Below are 25,293 nucleotides of genomic sequence, written 5' to 3'. Positions count from 1 at the left end.
CATGTTTTTAGGCTTTTCTGCTTTCAGTCCACCATTTATATTGGCTTTTACTATGCTATGCTGAAGTCGGGGGAATTATCTCAAATTTGTTCGAGAACGAATCGGGCCCTTTGGCCTCAGGGACTGATATGAAGAGCACAGTCAGTGTATTTTCCTGTTCTGATTCCTCTTTAGATGGAGGCGGGCTCCTCTTTACACGCTGCCAGTTTCCCGTGCAGAATTTCTACTTACGCAAAGAAGTGCATAATAGATACATACCCAGGCTCTGTGGTCCCCAACGTTTCGGTTTCACAATTAATAGTTCTTTTTTTTTCCTTCCTTGCAGGAATGTGCAACCTGGGAAATATTATTGCAATCTAATTAACTTCATCAAGTGTATGCTGGACTGAATTTGCCAGGCCTCCTATTCCGTGCAAGCATCTCTCCTGCTGGTGACGAGGTACAGAGCCCGTGGGGTTTGCACCGGGAGAGGGACGGGAGTGGGGAGCAGTCACTGTGTGAGCAGCAGCACAGGGAAACATGTCTCCGGCGTGTGTCATCCCTGGCCTACAACAGTCAGAAGCCATAGAGCCACCTCATGTCTTGATTTGCAGTGTGACAATATAGGAGTCATTCTTCTCCAGGGCAGGATTAATGGCAACGCCAGTTTACTGACACGCTCTGATATGGCACACCTTTCCTATTGTCAGATTTAGGTGCCTTAGGTTACATCAAATTTTCTGCCAAATCCACAAGCTTTTAACATGTGCAGCGGGCTTTTTTTCATTCCAGTTGCACAGGACTAACAGTGGAGTGATTTAAGACTTCACAAGTATGTCAGGAGACCTAAGATATGATTTGACCAGGCACTCTGAATTTGTAGTTGTCCTGACTTAGAGCAAATGACGTTACACTTGAAAACTGCACAGTGAAGGCTGAAATGTTCAGAGTTTGGTGCTAATGAACAGAAATGGTATGAAAAGGTCCACTGAGACACATAGTGAATCAGAAAGAAAGAACAGTGAGTTTACTTTTTAATTTTGTTTTCACTGCAGCAGAGGCTCAAGCAGAAAGCTTGTGCTGTAGATAGGCTGCAACGTGCTGACCTAGAGCTGGTGCCGTCCAGCAGATCAAATATTATTTCCTATCTCAAATGCACTGTGTTGTAAGCCCTGACTGTGGCTTCTTTGTGATTAGTGGGCCAGGTAGAAACTGATGCTGGGAGGGTCCCAGAGGCACTTGGGATTTTGGTTCTCTGTAGACATGAGCACAAAACCATTCTGGGCTTCTTCTTGATAGGGCCTATTGTGGGTTGATGCTTTGATGTAGTTTCAGCAGCATGCTTGCTTTGGAAACGACAGTCTGGAGAAATCTGGGTGCCGGGCTTGGGAGATGTGAGAGGGAAGAGTTAGCCCTAGGAGCAGACAAATGTCTCGCTTCATTCGTTGCTCCACAACTCATACTGAGCATGAACAACTGCTGCCAGGATGACGATTGGTGCAAAGCCTAGTATTTGGAGAGTTACTCCACATTAGAGGACCAAAAAAGATGGTACTACTGTGGGATCAGTAGCCAAACATACCTGTTAGAAAGGATGGCCTGTTTGCAGGAGGGAGACATGTGTATAGGGAAAATATGAGTATTTTTAAATTGACATTTATAATTTATTTCAAATGAGTAAATTGGATGCTGCAAAAGAACATACAACGCAATACTGATATAAAGATGGTGAATTGTGTCACCCTCACCCATTTCAAATATGATACGGGGTTATGGAACGTCCTAGGAACAGCAGTAATGATGAGAGATGGACCAAATACAGCCCGCGAGGAAAGACTGGAGGAAATATGATTGCTTAGCCTAAAGAAAAGAAGATCAGAGAGGCATGTAAACAGTTTTCAAATAGCCATGAAGGGGAAAGGAATAAATTGTTCTGCACATCAGTTGTAAATAGGATGAGAAATAGCAAATGAAATCATGGCAAAGGAGGTTTAGATTAGGTACTGGGAAAAGCTTCATTAGCTGTAAGGCTAACAAAGTAGGTGACTGAGGGATATTGCAGAATTTCCGTCACTGGAGATTTTTAGGGAGAGAAGAGATAAATACCTGCCAGGAATTACATAATTGATAGTGACTCAGGGGAGGGGGAAGGGTAGATGCCCTCTGTCCAGCCCTGCTGTCTATCGTTCTGTATGTCAGTCTCCTTGTTGACAGTGACTTTAAATTTTTCTGGTTATTGATAAAAGCTGAATAGTTATTTTAAAGGCAATAAACACTTCCATATGTATGGTACAGTATATCCTGTACTCCGCTTTTCAGGGAGGGAAGGTGACATGCTGTTCCTGAGTTTCCTGAGGAGATTTTGCTTTTCTAATTTGGGAGTCAACAAATAAAATGACTGCATTATACTGTGCACTGCGGGAAAGTATTGAGTTGTTATCATTAGCAGCTGGCAAGGTAACGACCAGATCTTCTCCCAGCATAAGAGGGAGACCTGAAAAGGCAAGCTGTGCTGCTTTCTCAGGTGAACAGTTGTGGAAAGACAGAAAACGGCTCATTTTTATCATGGATCTCAAAACGCTGGTACTAATGGCAAACTTCAAAGTCATGCTGGCTGTGCAAAACCAGTTTGGTCTGCATTGAACAGCATTTCCTAATAGCAAGTTTTGATGGATCAGGGCTCGCCTGAAGCACCGTTTGGCTGCAGAGTTCAGGCTCTGTTCACACAGCAGACCCGGTGCTGCCGTACCCCTTCTGCGCAGAAGCGGGGGGCGCCTTCTCTGCATGCTGGTGCCTGGACCGGCACCACCTGTAACGGGTCTTGGCAGATACAGACGAGAACAGTGATCCTTGCACGATCATTTGTTTGAGGACTGCCAGTCATCAGGACTGCAGTTTAAGAGAGAAAGTAGACTTCATGAGAGTAATAATGTCTTATGACCCGGTAAAACCAACGCAAAGCTTCCTTTCAGCTGTGGGTTTGATCCAGATACAACGGCTTTCTGAGTTCGGAAAAAGTTTTCTTTTTATCTGGAAGCTTGTGGCCTCAGATTTGAAGTGGTTCTTAACTCTCCGTTTAATTACCAATTCTGGTTTTGAAAGCAGAGATGTTAGGAGTCATATTTCAGTCTGCCATATGCTAAACTTAGTCTTCAAACTTACTTAAAATAAACCCAGTTTGGTTTTGCCCATACAAGCTAGCCAAACCATTCAGCCAGTTTGATCAGGGTTTCAGCCGTATTTACAGGACTCGGCAGATGTGATGCTAACTTTAGGTAGGGTTTAACAACTGCGACAACCACTCTTATTACAAAGAAATTAAAGGGGAAATGGGCTGCCACCCTCCAGTACCTGCTGTTTCAGGGCACCTGCACTGAGCACTCCAGCCTGCAGTGACCGATTTGTTTTCTTCTCTGAGCTTTTGGTAGATTGGCATTAGCAAGGACAAATTTGAAGAGTCTTGTCGAGTAAGAGGACTTGCCGATGAATGTTCTAAAGAGGAAATGCAAGCGTTGAATGATGGTATGTGGCTGCTTTTGGTTTTGTGGGTATATTTTTTCGTGGCAGGGGGATGCCATCCATTTTTTTTTTTTTTTTTTAGATTAAACAGCACCAAACTACTACTTTTTATGCAAAAAGCTGCATTTGGAATACAAGCAGGAGCTCAGCTAGACCTGTTGTCTTGCATGGAGGCAAATAACGTCCAAACCCAGCTGCTCCCTGGGCTCCCAATGAGCTCCTGCACAGCCTGTGGAGCGGGCTGTCTCAGAGCTGCCAGCTAACACAAAGGTGTGATGCTGTCTGGGCACTGCTTCCAAAAACCTGGCAGGAACCAGGAGCCGCTGCCGGCCCCGGAGCAGCTGGCCGGGGCACCTTGTCTCTCCTCGAGCAATAGCTTGCAGCTCCCACCGAGTTCAGGCAAGATGTGGATTTGTCCCTCTTAGCGTATTCACCTGCCTAGCACGTCCGCCTAGGTCTGACCTACGCAGGCAGCTAGATATGACCTCATGTGTGATGTCACTACAGTCCCCTGAGCCCCTGGTAAACCTGTGCCCTCCAGGGCAGGCCCCCACATGACACATTGCCTTTGACTACACTTGCTTCATGGAAACACTTGGTTGTCAAAGGTTGTGGAAAACGGTTGGAGATACAAATACTTAAAATAAAATGCAGATAGCTGAATGGAATTGCTTGGTTTAAACTAACAATGACTTGGGCAAACGCTCCCTTTTAATGTGTGTGGACTTTTCCAGCTTCACAAGTAGAAAGTGGGGGGTGCTGCATGTTTCCTCAGCATCCAGCCCAGGTTGCTGCAGTAGGCAATGTGGCTGCGCTGTTTTCCTTCTCAGGAAGGCAGCGCAGGACATGCCTCCTCTTTGCGTAGGGGAAGATCAACTAGTTCTTGTGCTAAGCCGTGAAAGACTTTGCCCTGCCTATTTTTTTGGCAGAATCCATTAATAATCATTCTTTCCAGCTTCTCGTCTTCACTCTCTAGCTAAGTACTTGCCATGTGCAGCTGTAAAAAGTTGTTTCCAAAGAGAAATAAATTGGAGCAAAGACTTCTGTAATCGGAGACGTGGAGGAAAGCAGAAGGGCGTTTTCACTTTGTTGTCCTTGGTTGCTTTTGGTTTGATTTGTGCCATGCTTTAAACTAGTCCCCTTTACAGGACTTTGGGCCCCCTTGCTTGTCCACATCTGTGTCCTCCCAGTCTCAGCTCTAGTGGCACCGACTTGCCCCGTGCCCCTCCTGGGACCAGGGGATGATCAAGGCAGTCATGAGTCAGTAAGAAAGCCCTGTGCTGGGTCAGCAGTGCCATGTCAATACACTAGTGAAGCTAGGAAAACATTAACCTCTGGCAATAGGATTTAGATGCTTGAGTTGGAAAATTTCTGTTTGGATATCAAAGTTAATGATTGCAGTTATAGTTTTTCAGGACATTTTTATTGAAAAGCTTCTCTAATTAAAACCATCAGTTTATCAAAACCTTTTTTTTTCCCCTGAAATCAAAGGTGAATTCGGCACAAAATTTAAATTTCAGATATTAGAAAATTCTAAAATTATCTTTTAAAAGAAATTTAAAATATGTAAAGCAAATGTAGGCTCTGCTGAAATTTGCGCTTCCAAGAACAAAATCGTTTTTTTTTTTTTATTTTTTTTCCCCTTTTTTTTTGTGGGTCTCAAACTTTGACAGGACATATAATTAGTTTCCTACTTCCCTCTATTTTTTTTTCCCCAAAAAAACATATTTTTAAATCCTGTAGTATAGCAACACACACAAATTTTAGTGCCTCTCCAGGTAGAACAGGGAATCTAAATTCCTAGACTGAGTTACCTTTCCATATGACATTAGAATTGCTTTGAGTTTAAAAGAACCACAGACTGATGCAAAACAGAACTTGTACCTTGCCATCTATTAGATAATTGCCAAAACAAGTAGAGAAGCGTATTTCATAAATGAAATCTTCAGAAGTTATCTTTACTTATAGGGCTTTCAACTGGACAATGAAAACCTTAGATTAGGTATGGACAGCTTAACTGTGTGTCTTTACTGTAGGTGTTTAAATTGGCATCATCTGCTGCAGATGTGTACTGTGTACTCAGATGCATATGTGCAAACTTCATAGTCCCAATATCAACGCTGAGTCTTCAGCCAAAGTGCCACGTGTAAAATCTGAACCCTCTGTTTCACTGTTGTCTCACCTATATTTCATAAATATCTATATTTCATATATATCAAGTCCTGCTGCAAAAGTAGACGAAACTCCAAGATTTATGTAAAAATGGCTTTACAAAGCTATTTTGAGTTGAATTTTTGTTGTAGCTCTACTCTAGTAAATGAAATAAAATGTAATTGCAGTTGGTCAATACTCTGATCTCTGCTTGGCTTATAATGGTATAAATATGAAGAATATTAGTATCGCCTGGATTTTACTCTTTGCATTTTGGCAGCTTATTTATGAAATAATTGAAAGATCTCTTAGCTGTACCTTTCTTTTCCAAGCGACTTTTGACATTTTTTCTTGCCAAAAGGCAGTGTTGGAAATACTTAACAGAAAAATTCATCCTTGTATTACTCAAGATGTTTTCCAGATTGGACCAAATGGAAATTGCTGGTGATAGGAACAGCGCATGAGCATCGCGGGTGACTTGCACACATACAAACTCAGATGCTGAGGGCTAAGGTCTCTCCTGTTACACATGGAGAGGAGTTCAATGCACTGTGGGTTAGATTTTTACTGCTTTGCAAAGGGCAAACTAAATCCAAACAGAGGAGGGAGAATTTCAGGTCTGTGCTTCCACGGCTCCAGCTGTGAATGGGAGTCTGAGATAGCAGCCACCAGGGTGTCAGGCTCCTTGCCTGGGGATCTCTCTAAACACCAGTCCACCAGTTCCACCTCCCTCATGTGGTTTCGATTCAGGAGGATGATGTGGAGCTTACCTCCAGGCTGGCCAAAGAGTGAGGGTGTCTCCAAGCACCCTCCTGCCTTTGCTCCTCCACCCATCCCTCCGGTTGGCCCCTGGCTTGGAGGTGACCTACAGGGCGGTCACTAAACCACTAATTTGCTCTAGAGCTGCTCTTCCCAAGAAGCAAGTCTAGAGCAGGAGTTCCTCTGCAGGGTTTCTATACGTATTTCCATTAGGTAGCAGTTTGTTTCGTCCAGTAACTGGTCTTGGAGGCGGGGAAGTGCTGGTCAGCTCAGAATAAGGCATGTGATGGATTCAATGGCTCAGTATCGCAGGGGGAAAAGACAATTCTTCGTCTTCCCTGCTGGTAGTCTGCTTTAGCCCTAGAGCTTCAACCGGCAGCCCTCATCATTTATCATACAGATTCGCGTTACTACTTTTGGACCATATCTTCCTCTGGTAGAAGTCTTCGTAGGTCTGGAGTGAAACTAGAGCAGTTCCTATCAGCTAAGGACAGCTGGTACATTTTTTACTTCGATTAAAAAATTAGACTTTTAAAATGAAGCTCTTCTTGCTATAGTAATAAAGGTGGTGATCAACACAGTTAATACGGGTATGTTATAAAATCTATGTTTTTTAAAATAGAGAAAAAGATGGTCTGATTTAGTAGATTTTATATATGATACAAAGAACCAAACAATATAGAGACAATGGCAACCTTCAGTCTACTTTACTTAATGGTCTTCTGGTCTGTTAGTTTTGTACAAGCCATCTAAAGATAGTTTTTGAGTTGTCTTACCGGACAATTTTTAATAGCAATAATGTATTGCTTCCTCTGTCTATTTCTCTGAAGTAAGTTGCAGGAGAAGTGTCTTGCTGGATTCCAACCAGGCAAATAATCTGGTGGTGCAGAGACATAACATTTTGGGCTTGTTTTTAATATGGATTAGAACAAGACATCATTTGCCAGTACTGCCAGGATATTAGGTGATCGTGTAAATTCACATGTGAAATGATGTGTTTTCAGTAACACTGTTGCTTTTCTTTGTTGCTTTTAAATGAATCCATTTCAAAGCAAAATATGTACGGCAGGATATTTAAGATTAAAATGAATCTCTTATCCTTAATTCACCTTGGGTTTGGGGTTTTTTTTGTATTGCTTTGGATGCAATTTCTGAAGTTTTGTAGACCCTTTTGAAAAGATGATCACCTTTTGGCCACAGTATCTGAGTAGTTTGGGGTGAGCTAAGGTTGGCTCTAACATGAAGAAGGGGCGATTGAAGTCCTGGAGTTTGGGAGGGGAGGGGTGGTTTGCTGGAGCAGACCCTCTGTTTGTTTCAGATTACTTTTTGCCTCCTCTTTTCCCTCCCCTTTTATTATTTCCATCCTGATTCTAAAATCTCTTCAGCAGATTTGTTTTTATATCGCCGAGAACCTTTAAAAATAATTACTGAAACCATAGCAGCCCATCTGAAAGCTTTCTGAGACGCAGTATGAACTACAGAGCAGGCCAAACCTCAGAGGGCAGAGGCCCTCTTCCAGGCGAGCAAGAACGGATGCTGCGAGTTGCTTTGATTGCTTGTGCAAATGGACACTTTGTTGTCCAACTCCCTGCATGTGCAGATACCCAGCCTACATTGCCCAGCTTTACATGCATCAGGGTTTTCAGGCTTTGAAAGTGATATTCATTTTTAATTACTGGAAGCTAGTTATTACATAAATTATGTAAGAGAGTTTCATTTTGTAGCTATTCTCAGAGGAGGATCTATGATAAAGTACCAATCATAGTAAATACTAAAAACTCTTAAGTATGCAAAGTAATGGTATATTTTGTGTATATTCATTTATACCTCAGTAAGCTGAAAATTTTCCATTGCTTTATTTGCAGACTTGCATTAATTCCTTTGGGAATGTGAATTATAAAAAAGTAATTCTTTTGTAACAGCCCAGCAGAGTCTACAAAGAACTTAACTTTCCCTGGCCATGTTACTGAAATAAGCATTTAAATGACAGATCAAATGCTATTTCATAGCTTTTTGCGACAGAGGTCAGAGAAGGTTTGCGAACACAGGGGATACAAGTCATACGCAGAATGAGTCCTCATTTCGTATCTAGTCAGTGGGTAAGGTCTGACGTGAGTTTCTATTCAGTTTGTGGTCTGTGAGCAGGGCACAGAGGGAAGGTTACGGGGAGTTTTTCAATAGGTCGTGGTCCTTTGAGACAGATGACGGTATATCTAGCTGGTTGCTCTCCCCAGGTTCATGAAGCAAGATGCCAGCAGTGCTGAACACAAGTGATGGCATCTCTGTGCAGACTGTGGCTGTGGTCCTTGCTCCACCAGCCTTCTGCACCCAAAAGACAGTGTTGTGGGAGCCAACGCCAACCTTGATTGCTGACTGTGACATTCCTCAAGTTCATTACTTATGTGCAAATATGATTCAATGCCTCGCAAATGATCTGGTTTAATGACTAACCCTGAGCTACAGTGCAAATCCCTGCACAGCAGAGAACATCAAGAGATTTCGCAGGATGTACTCTTCTTAGTCTTTAAGTCTGATCATCCCAAATAATTCAAACACTTTCAGCAAAGTCATGAGGTACAATGGGTCTCATCCAGCCCCCTCTGAAAACTGGCCAGAGCCTTTCCATGAACTCTAATGAGAGTAAAATCAGACTCTCCGTCTCCACCCATTGTAGTGGAGGTTTGGAGTCTCAGCACTTTGCAGCCTCAAATCATCCAAAATTAACTTTTGGAATGGAAAATAAGTTTGTTTTTTTTTTTTTCTTTTTAATTAAAATCTCTACCAGACCTGGTTGCCTGTTTCTCACAAAACTGATTTATGGGGCTTGCCACTCTGAACCGAGGCTTTTATTGATGGTAACCTGGCTCTGAGGTAATATTCGTTTTTCCAAACTGTCTTTGGTGGAGCAGGCTGCCTTACATTATGCAGATCTGGGGTTGGGTTTTGTCTTGTTTTTCCCACACTCCGGGCAGATCAGTCTTTGATTGCTCCTCTAATGACAGGTATTCAATTTACTCTCTAATTCATGTCGACACCTGGGCTGTAAAAACTCTAATGCACTCATGCTTGTGTAGTTGCTCTTTCCCTGCTGACTGCCCAGGCCACTTAACTTTTTGTTTGGGCTTTTGATGTGAAATCTGAACTAATCTCTGTGCACTGTAGTTTTTCAACATTCTTATAGGAATATTGCAATATTTACAAGAGAGAGGGATTGGAAAAGGGTGTCTTAAATTCATTCCACATGTCTGGCCCTTATATGCCTCAGATTTCTCCTTTAGAGGTAGTCGCTATTTTAATATTATTTTATAGATACTGGCTTTAGTAGACCAGTCAGAGTTCACTGCAGGTTTAGTAAGACTTAGTTGATTGTGATGAAGAAAACACTTGATGTTTAAAAAGCCTATCTGAATGCTGAAGCCAACTGAATTCTAAACCTACGCCTACTGAGAAGTAAAATAATCTGACAGTGTGTGAGATCCTTAATCCTTTTCTGTATGCCTTCATTATAGTAAAATGCTTTCAACTGCAGCTTCATGTTGTCTTGCTGGTCAGAAGAGAAAGGTGAATGAAGACAGCTTCCACAATGGAGTTATGCAGGTCACAACGTTATTAATTTAGTGCCCAGGATGTGGAAAGGATGCGGTGTGGAGTGTCCTAGAGCTCCCATCATGTAACCCATGACTCCAAACAGGCTCTTTTCATCCCAGCCTCAGGATTTGCAGAGAGAAGCCTCTCTCCTTATAACCACCGCCGTGAAGGGGACCCACAGCACACCGGTGGGCAACCATGATCAGCAGAAGTCCAGCAAAATACTGGGGCTTGCTCACCGAATTTGATTCCTATGACTTCTTTCCATGCTGGCTGAAAGTTGCAACAGCTCAAATGTCCAAAAAAACCATTCAGACTAATTCCTGATACTTTTTGGCCTGTTATGCCATAAAACAGAGGAGGGAGGGGGAATCTTCCAGACTTCTGTCAACTTGATTCAAGTGGCAGAATTGCTTTCATGCTACAGAAAGGAAACAAGTGGTTAGACCCGTAGCATCCTCAGAAAAACCCCCATGGAGCAATAGGTGGAAAGGCAAAAGGCGGGGATGCTAATGTGAACAAAAGTTATTTTCCCATGGTAACAAGCTGGGGGCTTCGAAGGCCAGCCCATGCCTTTCTGTCTCTGGGTCACCAGGTGTGGGACACCAGGGTCCCTTTCTGCCCTCCGCCTGCCGCTCTGTGCAGGCTGCCTGCCACCGTCAGGCCACAAATGACCCTGTCCGGTTGAAGAGCTGAGCGGCACCGTGTTGTGAGGAAAAGCTGGTGGAAAGAGTCCTGCTCTTCAGGATTTTTTCCACCTTAATGGAATGCTTTTTTTCCTGATTTAGGACTGAGTAAGCTGGAGGCAATACTCAGAAATCCTTAATTTCTGAACTAGCCTGTTCACCCTACCAACAGCTCCTAGAGCTTAAGACAGCTAGTTTTGGGGAGAAAGCTGTGCAGCGAAGAGCGTGCTGCCGAACAGCCACATGACACTGAGTGATCACCTCTGCAGTAACGAGACACTGGAAAAAGCAGCCCCATCGGAGAGAAGCTCTTGAGCTATGTATTAGGAACAGTATTTTGTGAACACAAAATGTTCACAAGGAGGAACAGGAGAGGGAATAAGATGGAGAGAGACACCAGGTCCTTGTTTCCCCGGGTATGTTGTCCCTATGTGGAGAGGTTGTCCCTACAGCCTCTCCAGAGCACCGTAACAAGGGTCCCTTTCTTTAGGGCTGCACGCTGAGGTCGCCTCCAGCCTGGGTGAATCCCTCGCTGGCTGCATTGGGCAGCGTGCCTAGGATAACACAGCCTTGTGCGTTGTTTCAAACATTTGGGTTGACTAAAGGCTGCCTTGGGTGGTAGGTGATTGAATATTGCAGGCAGCTGTGCTCTGGACAGCTGAAGTAAGAGCTCAGGCACAAACAGCTCGGTCCTTAACCATCACTTCTGCCTGGGAAAGAGGGTGAAGCTGTTTGCTGCAGGGCTTTTCTTTGTGGAGGGGTTGCGGGAAGGGCTTTTCATTTTTTGGCAGGGAGGCAGAGGTGGGGAGGGGGCTGTAGGAGGTTGCAATGTCTTAAGTTGTGTCCTCCTGTCCCGAGGGCTGGGATACAGCTCAGTAACTGTAGATTTCTCTGCTGCGTTTGGCCTTGACCTCCTGCTGAGGAATGACACACACGTGCTTGTTTTAAAACACTGACGAGACTCCCTCCCGCGGTGCCCAGTGCAGGGGCTTTGGTCCAGGTGCCATTTGCAGGGCTGAGGTCCTGCTCCCCAGGGCAGGGTTGCTGCGGCAGGGGGCATGAGCCGACTTGCAGAGTCTGAGCAGACAGGAATATTTCTGTACCTCTCCTCTGAAAGCACTGGCTGAAAGAAATTATAGGAGCAGGGATTGGATGGAAGCAATTTCTGATTTCAGTGAGTCAGAGAGATACTTTCTGCTATAGTGTATTTGCTCTTACATTATTAGCTTTTCTCAAGTCAACATCCAAACACTTCAACTGACCTAAAGCTTTGCTGCTTCTTCCAAATAGTGACTGTATTGGTGACTGGGGGCAGTCCTCCAAAGCTAGCCATTGCCTATGATCCTCTGCATATCTTGAAAAATATGTCACTGGAAAGGAAAAAACTTTTTAAAATACTTGGATTAAAACAACATTCTGACAACATAGTGGCCTATTTCTCAGCTGTAATTTTCCATGGATGCAGCACCGCTGGATTTTTGCCATATAACTCCTGGTTGCCTTTGACAGATGAGGTTTGCTGGATGCAACTTGCCATGGACCATGACTGCATCTGGCTGTTACTGCTCTTGGCGACCCATGGTCGTGTGCTGGCTCAGTGGTCTGATAGTTCACTTGTCACTGACACCCCACAGTAACCTGCTTTGTTACTGTTTTCCTGTGACGGTAAGAAGTAGATCGAAAGCGTTTAGGGGGTTTTAAGACCCTGGGGAATTGCTCAGTATGAGCTGCAGTCAGTGCTGCCTGCAGGGTCACTGTGCTTGGCTGGGTGCTCGGGGGTGAGGGACATGAACATGAGGGGTGGAGGAAGATGGAGATGCTGTAGGATTGGCAAGCCGCGAGTGCCTGGGGTAACATGCACAGAGACCTGTGAAAGCACCTCACAGCATCCTCTCATTGTTTTCCTAACTAGTCTTGTGCTTTGTTTGCTGTTGTCGTTATTTATCTCACTGCTCCCACTAGCCCTCCAGCACCTGCACCTTTCACATAGCTCAGTTACGCTGTTGTATGAGGTAAAAGATTAAAACTCTGCAATTTATTGAAAAGGGTATGTCAAAAACGAAACAGACAAAAAAAAAAATCATCTCTCTGCACCCTATGTAGGGCGCACTGTGATACTGGCTTGACATGTGTTTCTTCCCCCAGAACTGCCTCGTGCATTCCTGCCAGAGATCTCCAGGCTCTTGCTTTCCTCCTCTCTCCTTTTTGGCCCCTGACTGCAGCAGGATGGCATTGGATCCCCCAAGTTGGTCACTGCCAAGTTTGTACAGATGCAGTTCCCCGTGGCAGATCTTCCTGTTATTGCCAGCTCCTGTGTGTCATTCAGGTTGGGGCTAAGTCCTATTTTGGGGCCACAAAGACCTCATCCGCTTTACACATGTGCCTGTGAATACAGCCTATCATCCATCACCCCTCCAACAGCCATTCGTGGAAAGAGAAAGGAAGCTCTGACTCGGGATCCAGGCAAGAGCTCTCCGGCATCGCTGGTACCGGCCACTTTCTCTGCCCTGGCATTTTGCGTGTTTTTCAGTCTGGGTGGAAAGTCATACTCGTACCACTCATTTCAGGTACTGTGGAGAGTTTCTTTGAAATGCAAAAAGTCCCAAATAAAGTTGGCTTCCTCTCTCTGGCAGCGGCAGCTCCCCAGAATTTCCCTGGGCCTCATGCATCCAGAGTAACTTCTCGTCTGTTGGTCTCTCTTTTGGCTGTCTGGTTCTCTGCAAGTGGTTTTAAGGGTGAAATGTTAGTGCCTCCTTTCGCTACCACAGCTTCCTCTGGACAGGTTAGGACAATTTGCATTCTCACACCCTTGTAATGTCCTTTCTCAGGCCACGTAGTCTTGTAATCCCTGCACCAAAAGGAGCGTTGTCTCAGCCAGAAAGCCATCCTTAAAAGACCAGTCAGTGATGTTAAAGGACCCAAAAATACTGAGAGTAACGTTTTAAACGTCCCGCCTCCTGAGCTCCTGGGCTTCGGAAGGTTTATCCCAGTTAGGAGGAGTGCTGAGTATGGGGCGGTTACACAGCAGTCCTGTGGTGTCTCAAGTAGATCTTGTATTGGGTTACTTTAGCACCTGTCAGAGGCTTTGCCCTACTCTGTGTGAGTGACTGAGGCCAGAGAGTCTCCTAAATATTCTTTCTTCACCACCCTGTAGGATAATTCCTCTTCAGTGTATTCAGGTAGTTTCATGCTGCACTGGGTTTGGTTTGGTGTCCTTGTTGAATTCTTTAGGGGTTTAAAACCATCTATCTTTATATTTATTTATAGTTTTCTATATTTTTAGAAACTTTAATAAAAAGAGAAGAAGAAAAATATCTGATATTTTTCAGATGGGATTTACTGGCACGGTGTTGCATGGGAGGAGTGTCTTCAGCATCCTCTAAAGCTCTCATTCACACCTTGCCACACTCCCGCACCTGATTCTCTTAATGCAAACAGCCCCTTTGGCCTTTGGAGGATACAGTGGTGTAACACGGGACATGCAGACTTACTAATGGCTCGGGTCCACCAAGGGAAGTGGGAGCAGGGGGACTCGAACAAACTTCATAAGAAAACACGGTAATGTTTTTTTATCAAAACGGTTTAATAGTTCTGTCCTCCATTAAAAAACGGTTCATGAAAAAATATTGTGGTCTGTATGAAACTGATTTTAAACGATTTTACAACTACTTTGTAATGTATTTATAGTTAGTTGTCCTTTTTGTTTTGAAAGCTACCTTACTAAAGTACTAAAGTACTTTTAGTACTAAGTACTAAAATCTACAAAACCTAGCCCAATTTCCTCAAATTCAGATTTTTAAAATTTTCCTTTCTTTCATTAGCAGGAAGTAATGCATTTTGAAAAAACCAAATCAGTACTGGTTTGAAAGTTAGGTCCTTTTGCAGAGGGCCAATCACCATTTTAATTGGCGACTTTGGTTTTTTTTCCCCTTGAGTTCTATCACTTCTATTTTATTTCTACAGTTGTTTGTTCCTTCCTCTTTTTTTGCTTGGAAATTAATCATGCAGGAAATGATTAACCACAGTGAGCTGTCTGTCTGCCTCTGACTCAATATGTTTAAGAGGGGGCTCCCTGAAGCAGCTCAAAATGGCTGACTAGATGCAAACAGCGCACTTGCAGTCCAGTTGTTCACACTGTCCATCCTACATTAAATGTCGCGTTTCTTTTCAGCATTTGTAATGCTCCTGAAATGATTTCTGAAGTACCAAATTAAATCTGAAATGCCCAGAATTTGTGCTTCACGGAGTTTGGTTTAGTGCCACTTTTGCTTATTGGTCTTTATGAATTACTTTGCGGCGCAAGGGGCTCTTTGCAGAATGCATCCTATACTGTCTACTATACTTTGGTTTTTAAATGAAATTAGTTTTTATCACAATGTGTTGTATATCATAATATTTTAATACCATTTCTGATAGTGACTGCCGGGTGTGCCTGGTAGCTTACAAAAATCAGAGCTTCCTTATGCGATCGTGTGATTTACCTGGGATTAGGTGGGTATCTCGTTTGCTAACAGCTGGGGTGGCTTTCTTAAAAGGCAGCAGATGCAGGCTGTGTGCACACCCCTCTCGAGAAGGTTGTCCGTGGGTGCACCTGGGTTGTAGCTGAGGCGGTGCAGAGCGAGGGTAGGGACTGCGGTGGGGTGCCAGCTCATAGCAATGGCAGCCCCGATTGGGGCTGGACCTCCGGAGGAAACAGCGGTGTGCATGGCGCTGCTGGCGCCTGCCTCGCAGCGGGAAAACAGCTGCTGCCGCTGCTGCCAGCTGTGGAAATCCTTCTCTCTTGCTGACAATACAGACCTTTGTGTTTGGGGCTCAGGGGCTGATGCTGTGGTGTACATGTGTGGGTTAGTTACCGTAATCCTTTCTGCTGCACCACCAATGCTCATCTAGATATAACATTTCTATATAGCTCCTTAAAAGCTATAGGTGCTGCCTAGAACATATGCAAGGACATGCGTCCTGGGTTTCAAAGTACCGATATGCCTTCAGTCTTGGTCTTTTGGAATTGGTTCCTTTTCAACACCCTGCAGCACCGAGTGTTATAAGCAGCTTGGTTGGTAACAGATTTGGTAGGTAAAATTTATTACTGGGTGGATCAGTTACTCTTTCAGGTATTTTATAGTGTCAGCTGTTAGCAATTGCACGTAATGTCCATTTCTTAAATCCAGCTCTTTCCCACTGACCAAGAGCAAATAACGAACTGAGTCCATTGCTGAAGCATACGACAGTAACCAAAGCTTTCCTCTAACTGCAGAGTTACGCTTAACATCTTAGGACATCTCTATGCTCTGCATAAAACAGCGATCCTGCGAATTAGTGGTGAACAAAGCAGCTGCAGAATTCAAGTTTAGCATTGTGCTGACTCAGCTGCTTTGCATCTGCAGCCCGAGAGGTGCTGCTCATCCCAAGGGTCAGCCCCAGCACTGTGCTGTGTGGGCAAGCCCCCAGGTCGCTGCATCTCTTCCATACATTATTCTTCCTACAGGCTTACAGTGATCAAATTTAAAAATCCAGAGAGCACCATTTTTTTTGCTTACAAAAAGTCAGACAAAGAAGTAGATTGTACAAAATCTAACAACTGAACAGCAAGGGTGAGTTAGAGCTTCAAAGACAGAGGTGCCATTTCTTGCTGCAAAGTTTCAGCTTGAGTTTCTGAAATTCTCTTTCTCAGTAGCAGGAGCAGAGTCAGAGAGTGACAAAAGTAAGAGTGAAGCAGTGTCGTAACTTATGTTTTAAGCTAAAATTTGACAAACTGGGGTGTTTTACTGGCTCTGTAAGTATATGCACTGTACTTTTGTGTGTGGGCACGCAGGTTTCTGAGTCACGCCACTCTTTTCTGATGGCTCCTAAAGGAAGTGTGTGCTCTAGAACATCATGAGTAAACAACTCTGCAGGATGCTTGCATTAAACTTCAAGCCAGTTCTGCCTGAGTTTGACCTATTATAGAAGCTTGTCCTGTGCTTCCAAAATGCCATTTTCTAGACCCCCCTGGTAACTGCCCTGGGGGCTACAGGGCTTGTTCAGCAGTAGCTAAATGCTAAGCTCACCAGTGTGCAGCTGTGTACTTAATTTCCACTCCTGTCCTGTTGAGAAAGCCCTTCAGTACCAGAAGAGGTACTAGCTAGTGTGCAGCTGGTGACTACAGGTACATCGGAGGATGTCATCCCTCTGGAAGATGGGATAGGGAAAGAGGGGATGCCCACTGCCTTTCTCCCCCTTACCTCCTTGTAAATAATGTGTGCAGGGAGGGTTTTGGAGAGGCTGGATGTGTCCATGGGTAGTGGCTTCCCCTTAAGAGAACTCAGGCTTTGAGCATTACCCTGGTTCCCCTCTGTCTCCACCAATTCCTTAAGAAGCTGATCCAAAGCAACCCAGCTGAAAGGAAAAAAAGTAGAACAGACCAGCACAAGCATGCAGAAAGCAATCGCTTAACTGACAGGGAGGTAGATGAGTTATGGCATTTGCAAAAATACTGCCTTTTAGAGAAAGCGCTTCATAGGCCAGCTGCATTCAGGTCTGAGCTGCCTTAAGGAATTAATTTAAAAGTCTGATATCAAACCAAACTTTATTCTGCCTGCTCCAGAAACTTTCCCGCGGCACATGGAGTGCCGAGGAGACTCACTGTGCATTATCCAGACTGCTTTGGCCTCTTACCAAAGCAGCGCAGAGAGCAGAATTTCTCTTTCTCTTTTTAATCAGTTGAAGGAGTTAAAAGCTTGGTGAAATAGCCTAATGGCACAGTTACGCTAGAGACAACTGCAGCTGTGAAAAGGCTGTGTTAAGAAACAGGATGGTTGTGGTCTGCTGTAAGAAATAATTTTCCTGTTGACTGTTTTTTTTAAACAGGAAGCTGAAGAACAAAGCAGCATTAGTCTTGGTGCTTTTAATAGGCTTCAGATTTCAAATATTGCATTTAGGATAAGCAGATCGGGAAAGGATAGGGCTTTGTGCAGAGTCTTATGTAACGACTGAGAGCTAGAAATACGGAAGACAGGACCTGAATTCAAGCAGATCCTCTGAACGCGAAGCTGGTGCTTCTCTGGAGACAAGCTGAAGAACAAAGCAGCATTAGTCTTGGTGCTTTTAATAGGCTTCAGATTTCAAATATTGCATTTAGGATAAGCAGATCGGGAAAGGATAGGGCTTTGTGCAGAGTCTTATGTAACGACTGAGAGCTAGAAATACGGAAGACAGGACCTGAATTCAAGCAGATCCTCTGAACGCGAAGCTGGTGCTTCTCTGGAGACACCAAGATGCACATAACGACTGAGAGCTAGAAATACGGAAGACAGGACCTGAATTCAAGCAGATCCTCTGAACGCGAAGCTGGTGCTTCTCTGGAGACACCATAAGATGCACAGTAACGCACTGGAGGACTGATGAGAGCGCGCCGGTCCGTTTGCAGGACTTTGCGAACGCGTGTGTTTGCACAGCACTGCGTAGGCTTGGCTTCACATAGTTTCCTCTTTGTTAGTCAGTCTCTCCGTCCGCCAGCTTCCCCTCTGCTCTGCTTGCTCTTTCGCAGTAACCGGAAAGAGAAACAGTTTCTGCAGTACGGGAGAAGAAAACCTGCAAAGACTAGAGACTCTAGTCTCACTTTGAACGTGAAAGCCTCATGCCACTTTGAACTCCATTTTTTTTTTCTAGATAGTCAGCCAGAGCTAGGGGTGATGTGTTCAACTCCTTTCCAAGCCCTTTCCTCCCTAAAGATCTTAGACAAAATCCATTAAAGTCTTATTTCTGAAAAGCTTTCTTCTGAGGAAGGTAGCTCAGCAATTTTTTGTATGTGTGTGTTTATAGCTGTATTCTAATTCTTTTGAAGCATGAGCATCTGACGAGATAAATCTGTACTTCTAACCATTTTTTTTCTCACACACATACCATGGATCATCTCAGAGCCATTACAGACTTTGTAGGTGGTGACTCACCTCAAACCCTCACTGCAAATGCCATTTTGTTCCATTCAGAACATTTTCCTAATGCTCATTTAAACTGTAAAGGGTACTGTACCTAGCATGAAGTTGATTTGGCAGATACTGTGCTATTACAGTTCTCCTTGGTTTTATCAAAAACAATTAAGTGACTTCAGAAAGTAAGAGCTGTGTATTCTTGTAAATAACTGACTTGGGGACCTCAGCTGTTAGCCTAGGGTTGTCTGGAAAATAACCCTTATTCCTATTTCCACTGTGTTTACCTGTCTGGCGCAAACATTATATAAATGGTGGCAAATCACCGTTACTAAAGCTGGCTGAGGTGAATGGGCAAGAGCAAAGCACATGCTGAAATGCCGTAACACCATTAGAAAAGCCCTGGAGCCTCCGATAGGCACAGTTCCAGCGAGCAGTGTGCCAAAATGCCACAAAAAGCCCTCGTGACTTGAAAAAAATTCCTTGATGCTTGTCCTTTCTTTTTTTTTCATTTAATATTTTCATTGCAATGAAGTTCTACATCTCAAGTGTGACCCTCCTAGGATTGCCTTAGGTTGGAAGTTCTGCTTGGAGTGGGGAAAAGCAGGAGCCTGGTCTCCAACAGGGAAATTCGGGGAAGGCTGAGCTTTGGCAGCCAGGCTTTTCCCTCTGCAGCAGCCTGTGGCTGAGAGGCCAGGCTGCCTGCTTGCTCTTCCTCCTCTGGGAAAGTGCACAGAACGTGACTGTGTGTGCCGCTCCTGAGGAGAAGGAAGGTGCATTCAGAGGTGACGATGGAGCTTGGAGTCTTCAGAGCAAGCAGGGAGAAAGGAAGAAGCATGTGTCTTTCCTAGAGCTCTGCTGTTCCACCCTACCCATAAGGGGGGGAGGGGGGGGGGGCGGATCTTCCAGCAATTTAAGGGCTCTAAAATGTCAGCATCTCTTTCCGAGTATGGTCTTATGCCTTCTTGAAGTAAGAGTTGGTGGTATAGCTATGGGATTATCCTGAAGTACTTCCACAGGAACAAGATTGTTGGATTAAACAGAGTTCAATTTTGTTACTGCATTTTCGTGTATTGCCATAGCAATGCATGGGTTGTGTATGTGTGCAAAACTGGGTATGTATGTCTGTGAGTTTGTATGGCAATGGGGATTATGTAGGGAGCCCCCGTTTCCATGCAGCTGGTTTCCATACAATGAAACATGAAGTGCTTTTTACAGATTATTTAGACTTAGAAAATGTAGCAGATAAACCTGTTAGCTGCAAGGATGTTTTTTAGCTGAGTAGAAATTTATTTATTAAGGTTTATTAATCTCTGGGCCTCATGTGTTTCGTGTTTTGCTGTGCAGGTTTCTTAGCAAGTCCAGACAGAGCTCAGCCTTCCACCATGCCCGTGCCTCCCCCTCCAGCTCCCCCTCCGCCCCCAACGCTGGCCTTGGTAAGTTTTACAGGAGGTAAATGTACCGTACTGTCCTTTGTTGCTGCTTGTCGTATTGAACGGGACATCCAGAGGCATTGAGGTGTGGATGAGGGTATGCATGATATTTGGGGAAAGCTCTCCAACATTTGTTTACGGTTGATAATTGATCCTACAAGAGGCACCATCACTTCCGTTCCCTTCCAGGGCCCATATGGATGTCACTAGCCACATTGACTCTCCATCCTCCTCTTCCTCCCACACTGGTAGTTTGATCTGATGTAGGGATCCTGGGTGGAGAGGCACAGCTCCTCAACAGCTCATCTAAGTCAGGGGAATTGAAGTCTTGCTCTCCCCTTGACTTTCTCCAGCCACGTACTCCCACCTTCTCCCTTGTTCTACTCTAGTACGTACATTACCCAAGCTGGAAAAAATCAATCCTGTTGTTTATATTTGGTAAGGATAGTTCTTAGCTAGCATAGCTCCCTCAGCCAGCCTGTGGTATCAAAGCACAGGACCCACTGCTGGCACAGCATGGTGGGTGAGACTACATCGGACCTTACTTAAGTCAGCCTAAGCAGGAACAGAGCTTGTGTTTGCCCTCCGACAGTCAGTCACCTCACTGACAAGAAAGAAAAGGCTTCTTGAAATGCCGTTGTAAAGTACTCAGATGTTTTCATAGCAAAACCCTAGCTGGTTACACAGATAGGTTGGGCTGTGCCACTGAAGAGTCTTTCCCTCATTTTCCACCACAAGCAAGATACAGACTCTGTGCTTGGTCCCTCCATGGCAACTCTCACCACTTTTCAGGAAATTTCCGTAACATGATCTGATAAGTTAGAAAGCTTTTCAGGAACCACCATTTCCTAGAAGAAATAACCATATATACATGCATGTGTGTGTGCATATATGTGTATGGGTTTGGGTTTTTTCTGGTTCTTCCTTGAAAAACTGTGTCCTCAAAACATAAACTGAAAGGAGAGGACCATTGAGACAAACCTCATGCATCTAAAGGTTTTATTGGGTCTATATGAAGAGGTCTATATTGTTGAAGTGGTGATTGCCATTTTAAAGTATTTCTATCAAAACTAAAATAGTAGATAAAGCTCCATCTTTCTTCTGATTTATCCAGAATTTGTATATTAGGAGTTTTCATTACAACTTCCAAGAATGTCCACCTTTTTGTATAATCAAATTATGTGTGTAATCTGTTCTTGTTCAGTCTCCAAAATGGCAATTTGCCACAGATGTGCCCTGGCTTTAAAAAATCAGAGACTCTAAGTCTTGAGTCAAAGAAATGTGAATTCACATAAAAGTGTTCTGTTTCTAGTGAATAGTGTGGGTTAGAATAGCAGCAGTGTTTGGGGCCTCAAGTCAGTAACAAGGCTGGCTACCTCTAACATCATTCACAAAAGCAGACACGGCATGCTACCCACTCCAGTGCTGCAAAAACAGAAATTGAGGTCTCAAGTAACTACCATATTTGAGCAGAACTTTATAGCTAGAAGTTGAGGTTTATTTTGCCTCCTCATTTTTAATTTTATTTTGCAGGCAAATACTGAAAAGCCATCCCTAAGCAGGTCAGAACAAGCAGGGCGAAATGCTCTATTATCTGATATTACCAAAGGAAAAAAGCTAAAGAAGACTGTTACTAATGACAGAAGTGCTCCGATTTTAGACAGTAAGTATGATTCTGCATGTTGGAGTTTCTGTACTTGTGAATGGTTCTACAGATCTGAATGCTCAGAATTATTTTATACATTATCAGATGAACTGCCATGAGAGAAGTAGGTAAAATAAAATGCCAGAAGTTGGCATGCATAGGAGCATGCTACCCTGCTAGGAGCTCTGCTGAGGAGCTGCAGCAGATCAGGCAAAAAAAGCCCCCGTGAGGACTGAGGAGAGCACAGAGACTAAAGTGGAATTTCAGACTCTACTTTCGCATAAACAGTATAAAAATAAAGGCACCCCTGGCACGACACCATTGGCTTGTTAATGGCCCCAGTGCCACTTAAAGCAAAAGCAGAGCCAGGAGCCACAGCCCCACCTGTGTGTCACTGCTGCACGCAGTTTTGCCACTCTCGGAGTGACTCAGGGGTGTTACCTTTTTGGCTCAGCCTTGTTGCTCAGCCTGCCCGGCAGTGCTCCGGCACAAGGCAGCAGCTCCACTTACCTGAATGGAGACAAGGTCTCCATCCAGCTGTGCTGCTGCTGTGTCTCACTGTACATCTCAGCAGGTGCTGAGAGGAGGCTGGAAAAGCCCATGTAGCAAAAGTATTGGGAAGACAGAACAGAAACAGGAGAAGAGCGAGGAACAAGGGCCTGCTACGTCAGAGGAACAGCGTTTATTGCCTAGGGAGAGAAGACACTTCTACAGATTGATCAGCAAATGTTACACATTTGATACAACCTAGTCCAGGTCTGGCCATGCAGTTAAAGGCTGGACAGCGATGAGGAGGAAAGAAGAAGGAAGATAATGAGGAAAGAAGGAAATGCCCAAAGGAGTGTGACCAAATAAGAATAATAAAAAAAACAGATACAGTCCTGCAGTCAGCCAGGTACTTAGTTTTTAAACGCTTGAGTATTATCTCTGAAAGCAAAGTTACATGTTCTAGCTATTGTAATGAGCTGGAGAAAAGCATTAAGGGGATTAAAGGAAGGGTAAACAGTAATATTAAAATGATGTGGCCTATTATCTTGTTTACATGAATTAACAAATCATGATGAAAGACTAAACCATAGTAGCTGCATTTCTCCAGAGGTTCACACCCTGTGTGAGTCAGAGCTGAACTGAGCTAACATGCTTGAGAAAAGAGAAGGATGATGTGAAACATTCCCCCATGAACACATTCTTCCTCTTTTTTTCTGGGTGGGATTATTAGAAGTGCTTTTAATCCACAGGTTTTAATTACTTTAAAGTCAGTGAAATGTTTACCCACCCAAAGTTGTAGAAATCGAGATACCAAGAAATTAAGCAATGGATCTTCAGCCATGTAGCCCGTCATCGGAGAACTGATTTCCACAGATATCCCAACCTCTGGGCCTGCTCATTTTGCAGTGGTGCTCTGAATAGGGCTCTTCCCCGTATTTGTAGTTGTGGAAACACTTTCATTTTACTTTTACCATCTCAGTGTTGTCACAGCAGAAATATTGACATTAGAGAAATGGGAGAGGAAGGGGGGGGCTGATAATATAATTCCTGCCTATTGGAAACATTAACAGCTAATGATCCTGTCACTGTGTTTCTGGACCTACAGGAAAGTAATCAGAAATGAAATCTCTTTCCCCACTAGGCTTTGTTTAAATAAGTAGATATGTTGCAACATCATCAATAGTGACAGAGTTCTATGCGCTCCTAGAAGTGATCACCAGAGACACCTCCAAGAGGAAGGACACCTCTCTCTTCCTCCTTCCTTCCTCATTTCCCGTGACATTGCCCTGTCTCTCGGTTTGCTTATGGAGAAGTGGAGGGGAAGGATAAGAGAGCAAAGGTATGAAGAAATGGGAAGCAGCTACAAAGATGCTAACAAAGACAACACGATATTCTCAGAGGTCCCATCCATGCTCAGTTCCAAATTCTCCATAGCAACTGTTTTTCTGCTTTCCAGTCCAGAGGAGACTAAAGGAAAGTGATGGCTTAATAAAACACAGTGGCTATGTTTATTGCACCACCTCTTCCATGGTGCAATAGTGGTGGTGATGGTAGCTATGATGATCCAACCTGAACAAGGACTTGTGTGTTTTGAAAGCTCGTCCATTTTTCCCCAGCTACAAGCATTGCTCTAATGAAAGAGATGACTTTGCAGGATCAGTCTCGCTTCTCTGCCTAACGTGGGGGATTTTTTTCCCAACAGAACCCAAAGGACCTGGTGGAGGTGGCGGCGGTGGCTTTGGAGGAGGTGGCGGTGGCAGCGGCGGGGGTTTTGGTGGTGGCGGTGGTGGCAGCTTCAGTGGCGGTGGACCACCTGGCCTTGGAGGCCTTTTTCAAGCAGGAATGCCAAAGCTCAGATCTGCTGCGAGTCGAGATGCTGGTAAGAAAGACCTTGCAGTTCCAGTGTGAAAAAGTAAATGAAATGTAATTTTCAGCTTGAACTTGTTTTATTCTTAATACTAGGTTTTATGAGGGAGAAGTGAGACTCCTCTTTCCACCCATCCTCCTAGTTATTGATGAAAACTAAAGATCTCAGAAATGTTGAATTGCTACCTGCAAGGTACAGTCAGGCAGATTAGGTCCTGCCTTAGCTGTGGGTGTGCAGGACCAGAGGGGAGCATAAGAGGATTCCAAGTTAATTCTCCCTTGTGCACCAGGAAAAAGGATCTACTTTCCAAATGGAAAGTACATCTGCGTCAGCTCCACAACAGCATGATTTACCACTTAGGGAATGCATGAGGCATCCCAGCTGGCTGGTACGCACACTGCAGTTGGAGGCTTGTCTGGGGCATGCACTGTATTCTTCTGGCTGGCAAAACAACTGCCCGAAGCCTCGTGCCCTTCGAGACAAAGGAGATCTGGGGCCAGTGAGTTTTGTTAAGGTTAAGGATGTAGGATTTCATGCTTGTTGAAGGAGGACTGGGCAACGGGGGTTGTAGGGTGTTACAAACCTTACACATTTTATAGACTAACATAATTTTTCAGCACATGTGTACAAAACAGTCTCTTGGAGCTGGTATTTTTGTTGTGTCACAGTCTATTTTAGGAACTTGCATTAATACCAAAGTTTCTGGCATCACAGAACAGTACTTCTTCAACTGCAGGGCTGGCTGCCTTCTTCCTGATGTGCACAAGTACATCCTTAGATAACAGCTACTAGAAAGGGCTGAAAAGAGCCTTTTGCCAGACTGTTGTCATTAAATATCATTTGAAAGCTAAGATTTCTTTGCTTTCAGGTTGATGGTATCAATACCTGTTCTTGACCGTTTCTTCCCTCCCTGTGTTATTGCTTGCTGTGTGATGGCTGCATCAGTTGTGTTACCTTGCAGCCACTTTGGTCTCTCGCAAGTTGTCCCTCATAAGCATTACCAGGATGTAACCTGCTACTCCGGAGCGGTTCCCCAGTGCTATCAAAATTGCTGCTAACTGTTCCTGGGTGCCAAGCCCTCAAGGCTTGCGTGCCCCGTGCCGGGGCCGACCCCCTTCGTGTTTGCAGTGCCTTAGGACGCAGCCCGTCAGGAAGCCGTTGGGCGAAGCCCGTCCGATGGGTGCTGATGCCCTCTCCTGTGTCCGCAGATGCCGGGGGAGGCCGCCCGCCCGCCCTGCCGCCCGGAGGCCGCTCCGCAGCCGCCAAGCCC

At 44.4% G+C, this 25,293-nt stretch overlaps 1 protein-coding gene across 1 annotated transcript in view; it reads left to right on the top strand.

Annotated features, from left to right (window-relative positions):
• The first annotated feature begins 367 nt into the window (after positions 1-367).
• WIPF1 (WAS/WASL interacting protein family member 1) overlaps positions 368-25,293 on the top strand; it is a 36,713-nt gene continuing 11,787 nt past the window's right edge. Inside the window, exons 1-5 of the mRNA XM_019471873.1 lie at positions 368-439; positions 19,937-20,025; positions 21,556-21,685; positions 23,859-24,035; positions 25,232-25,289. Of these exons, the coding sequence (XP_019327418.1) occupies positions 19,975-20,025; positions 21,556-21,685; positions 23,859-24,035; positions 25,232-25,289 (416 nt within the window). The 5' untranslated portion in view covers positions 368-439; positions 19,937-19,974. The remainder of the gene's footprint in view (positions 440-19,936; positions 20,026-21,555; positions 21,686-23,858; positions 24,036-25,231; positions 25,290-25,293) is intronic.

This window comes from Aptenodytes forsteri, unplaced genomic scaffold (assembly GCF_000699145.1).
Source record: "Aptenodytes forsteri isolate BGI_AS27 unplaced genomic scaffold, ASM69914v1 Scaffold257, whole genome shotgun sequence".
Lineage (NCBI taxonomy): Eukaryota > Metazoa > Chordata > Aves > Sphenisciformes > Spheniscidae > Aptenodytes > Aptenodytes forsteri.
Note: the sequence above shows the minus strand (reverse complement) of the source record. Positions and strands in the feature narration are given on the sequence as shown.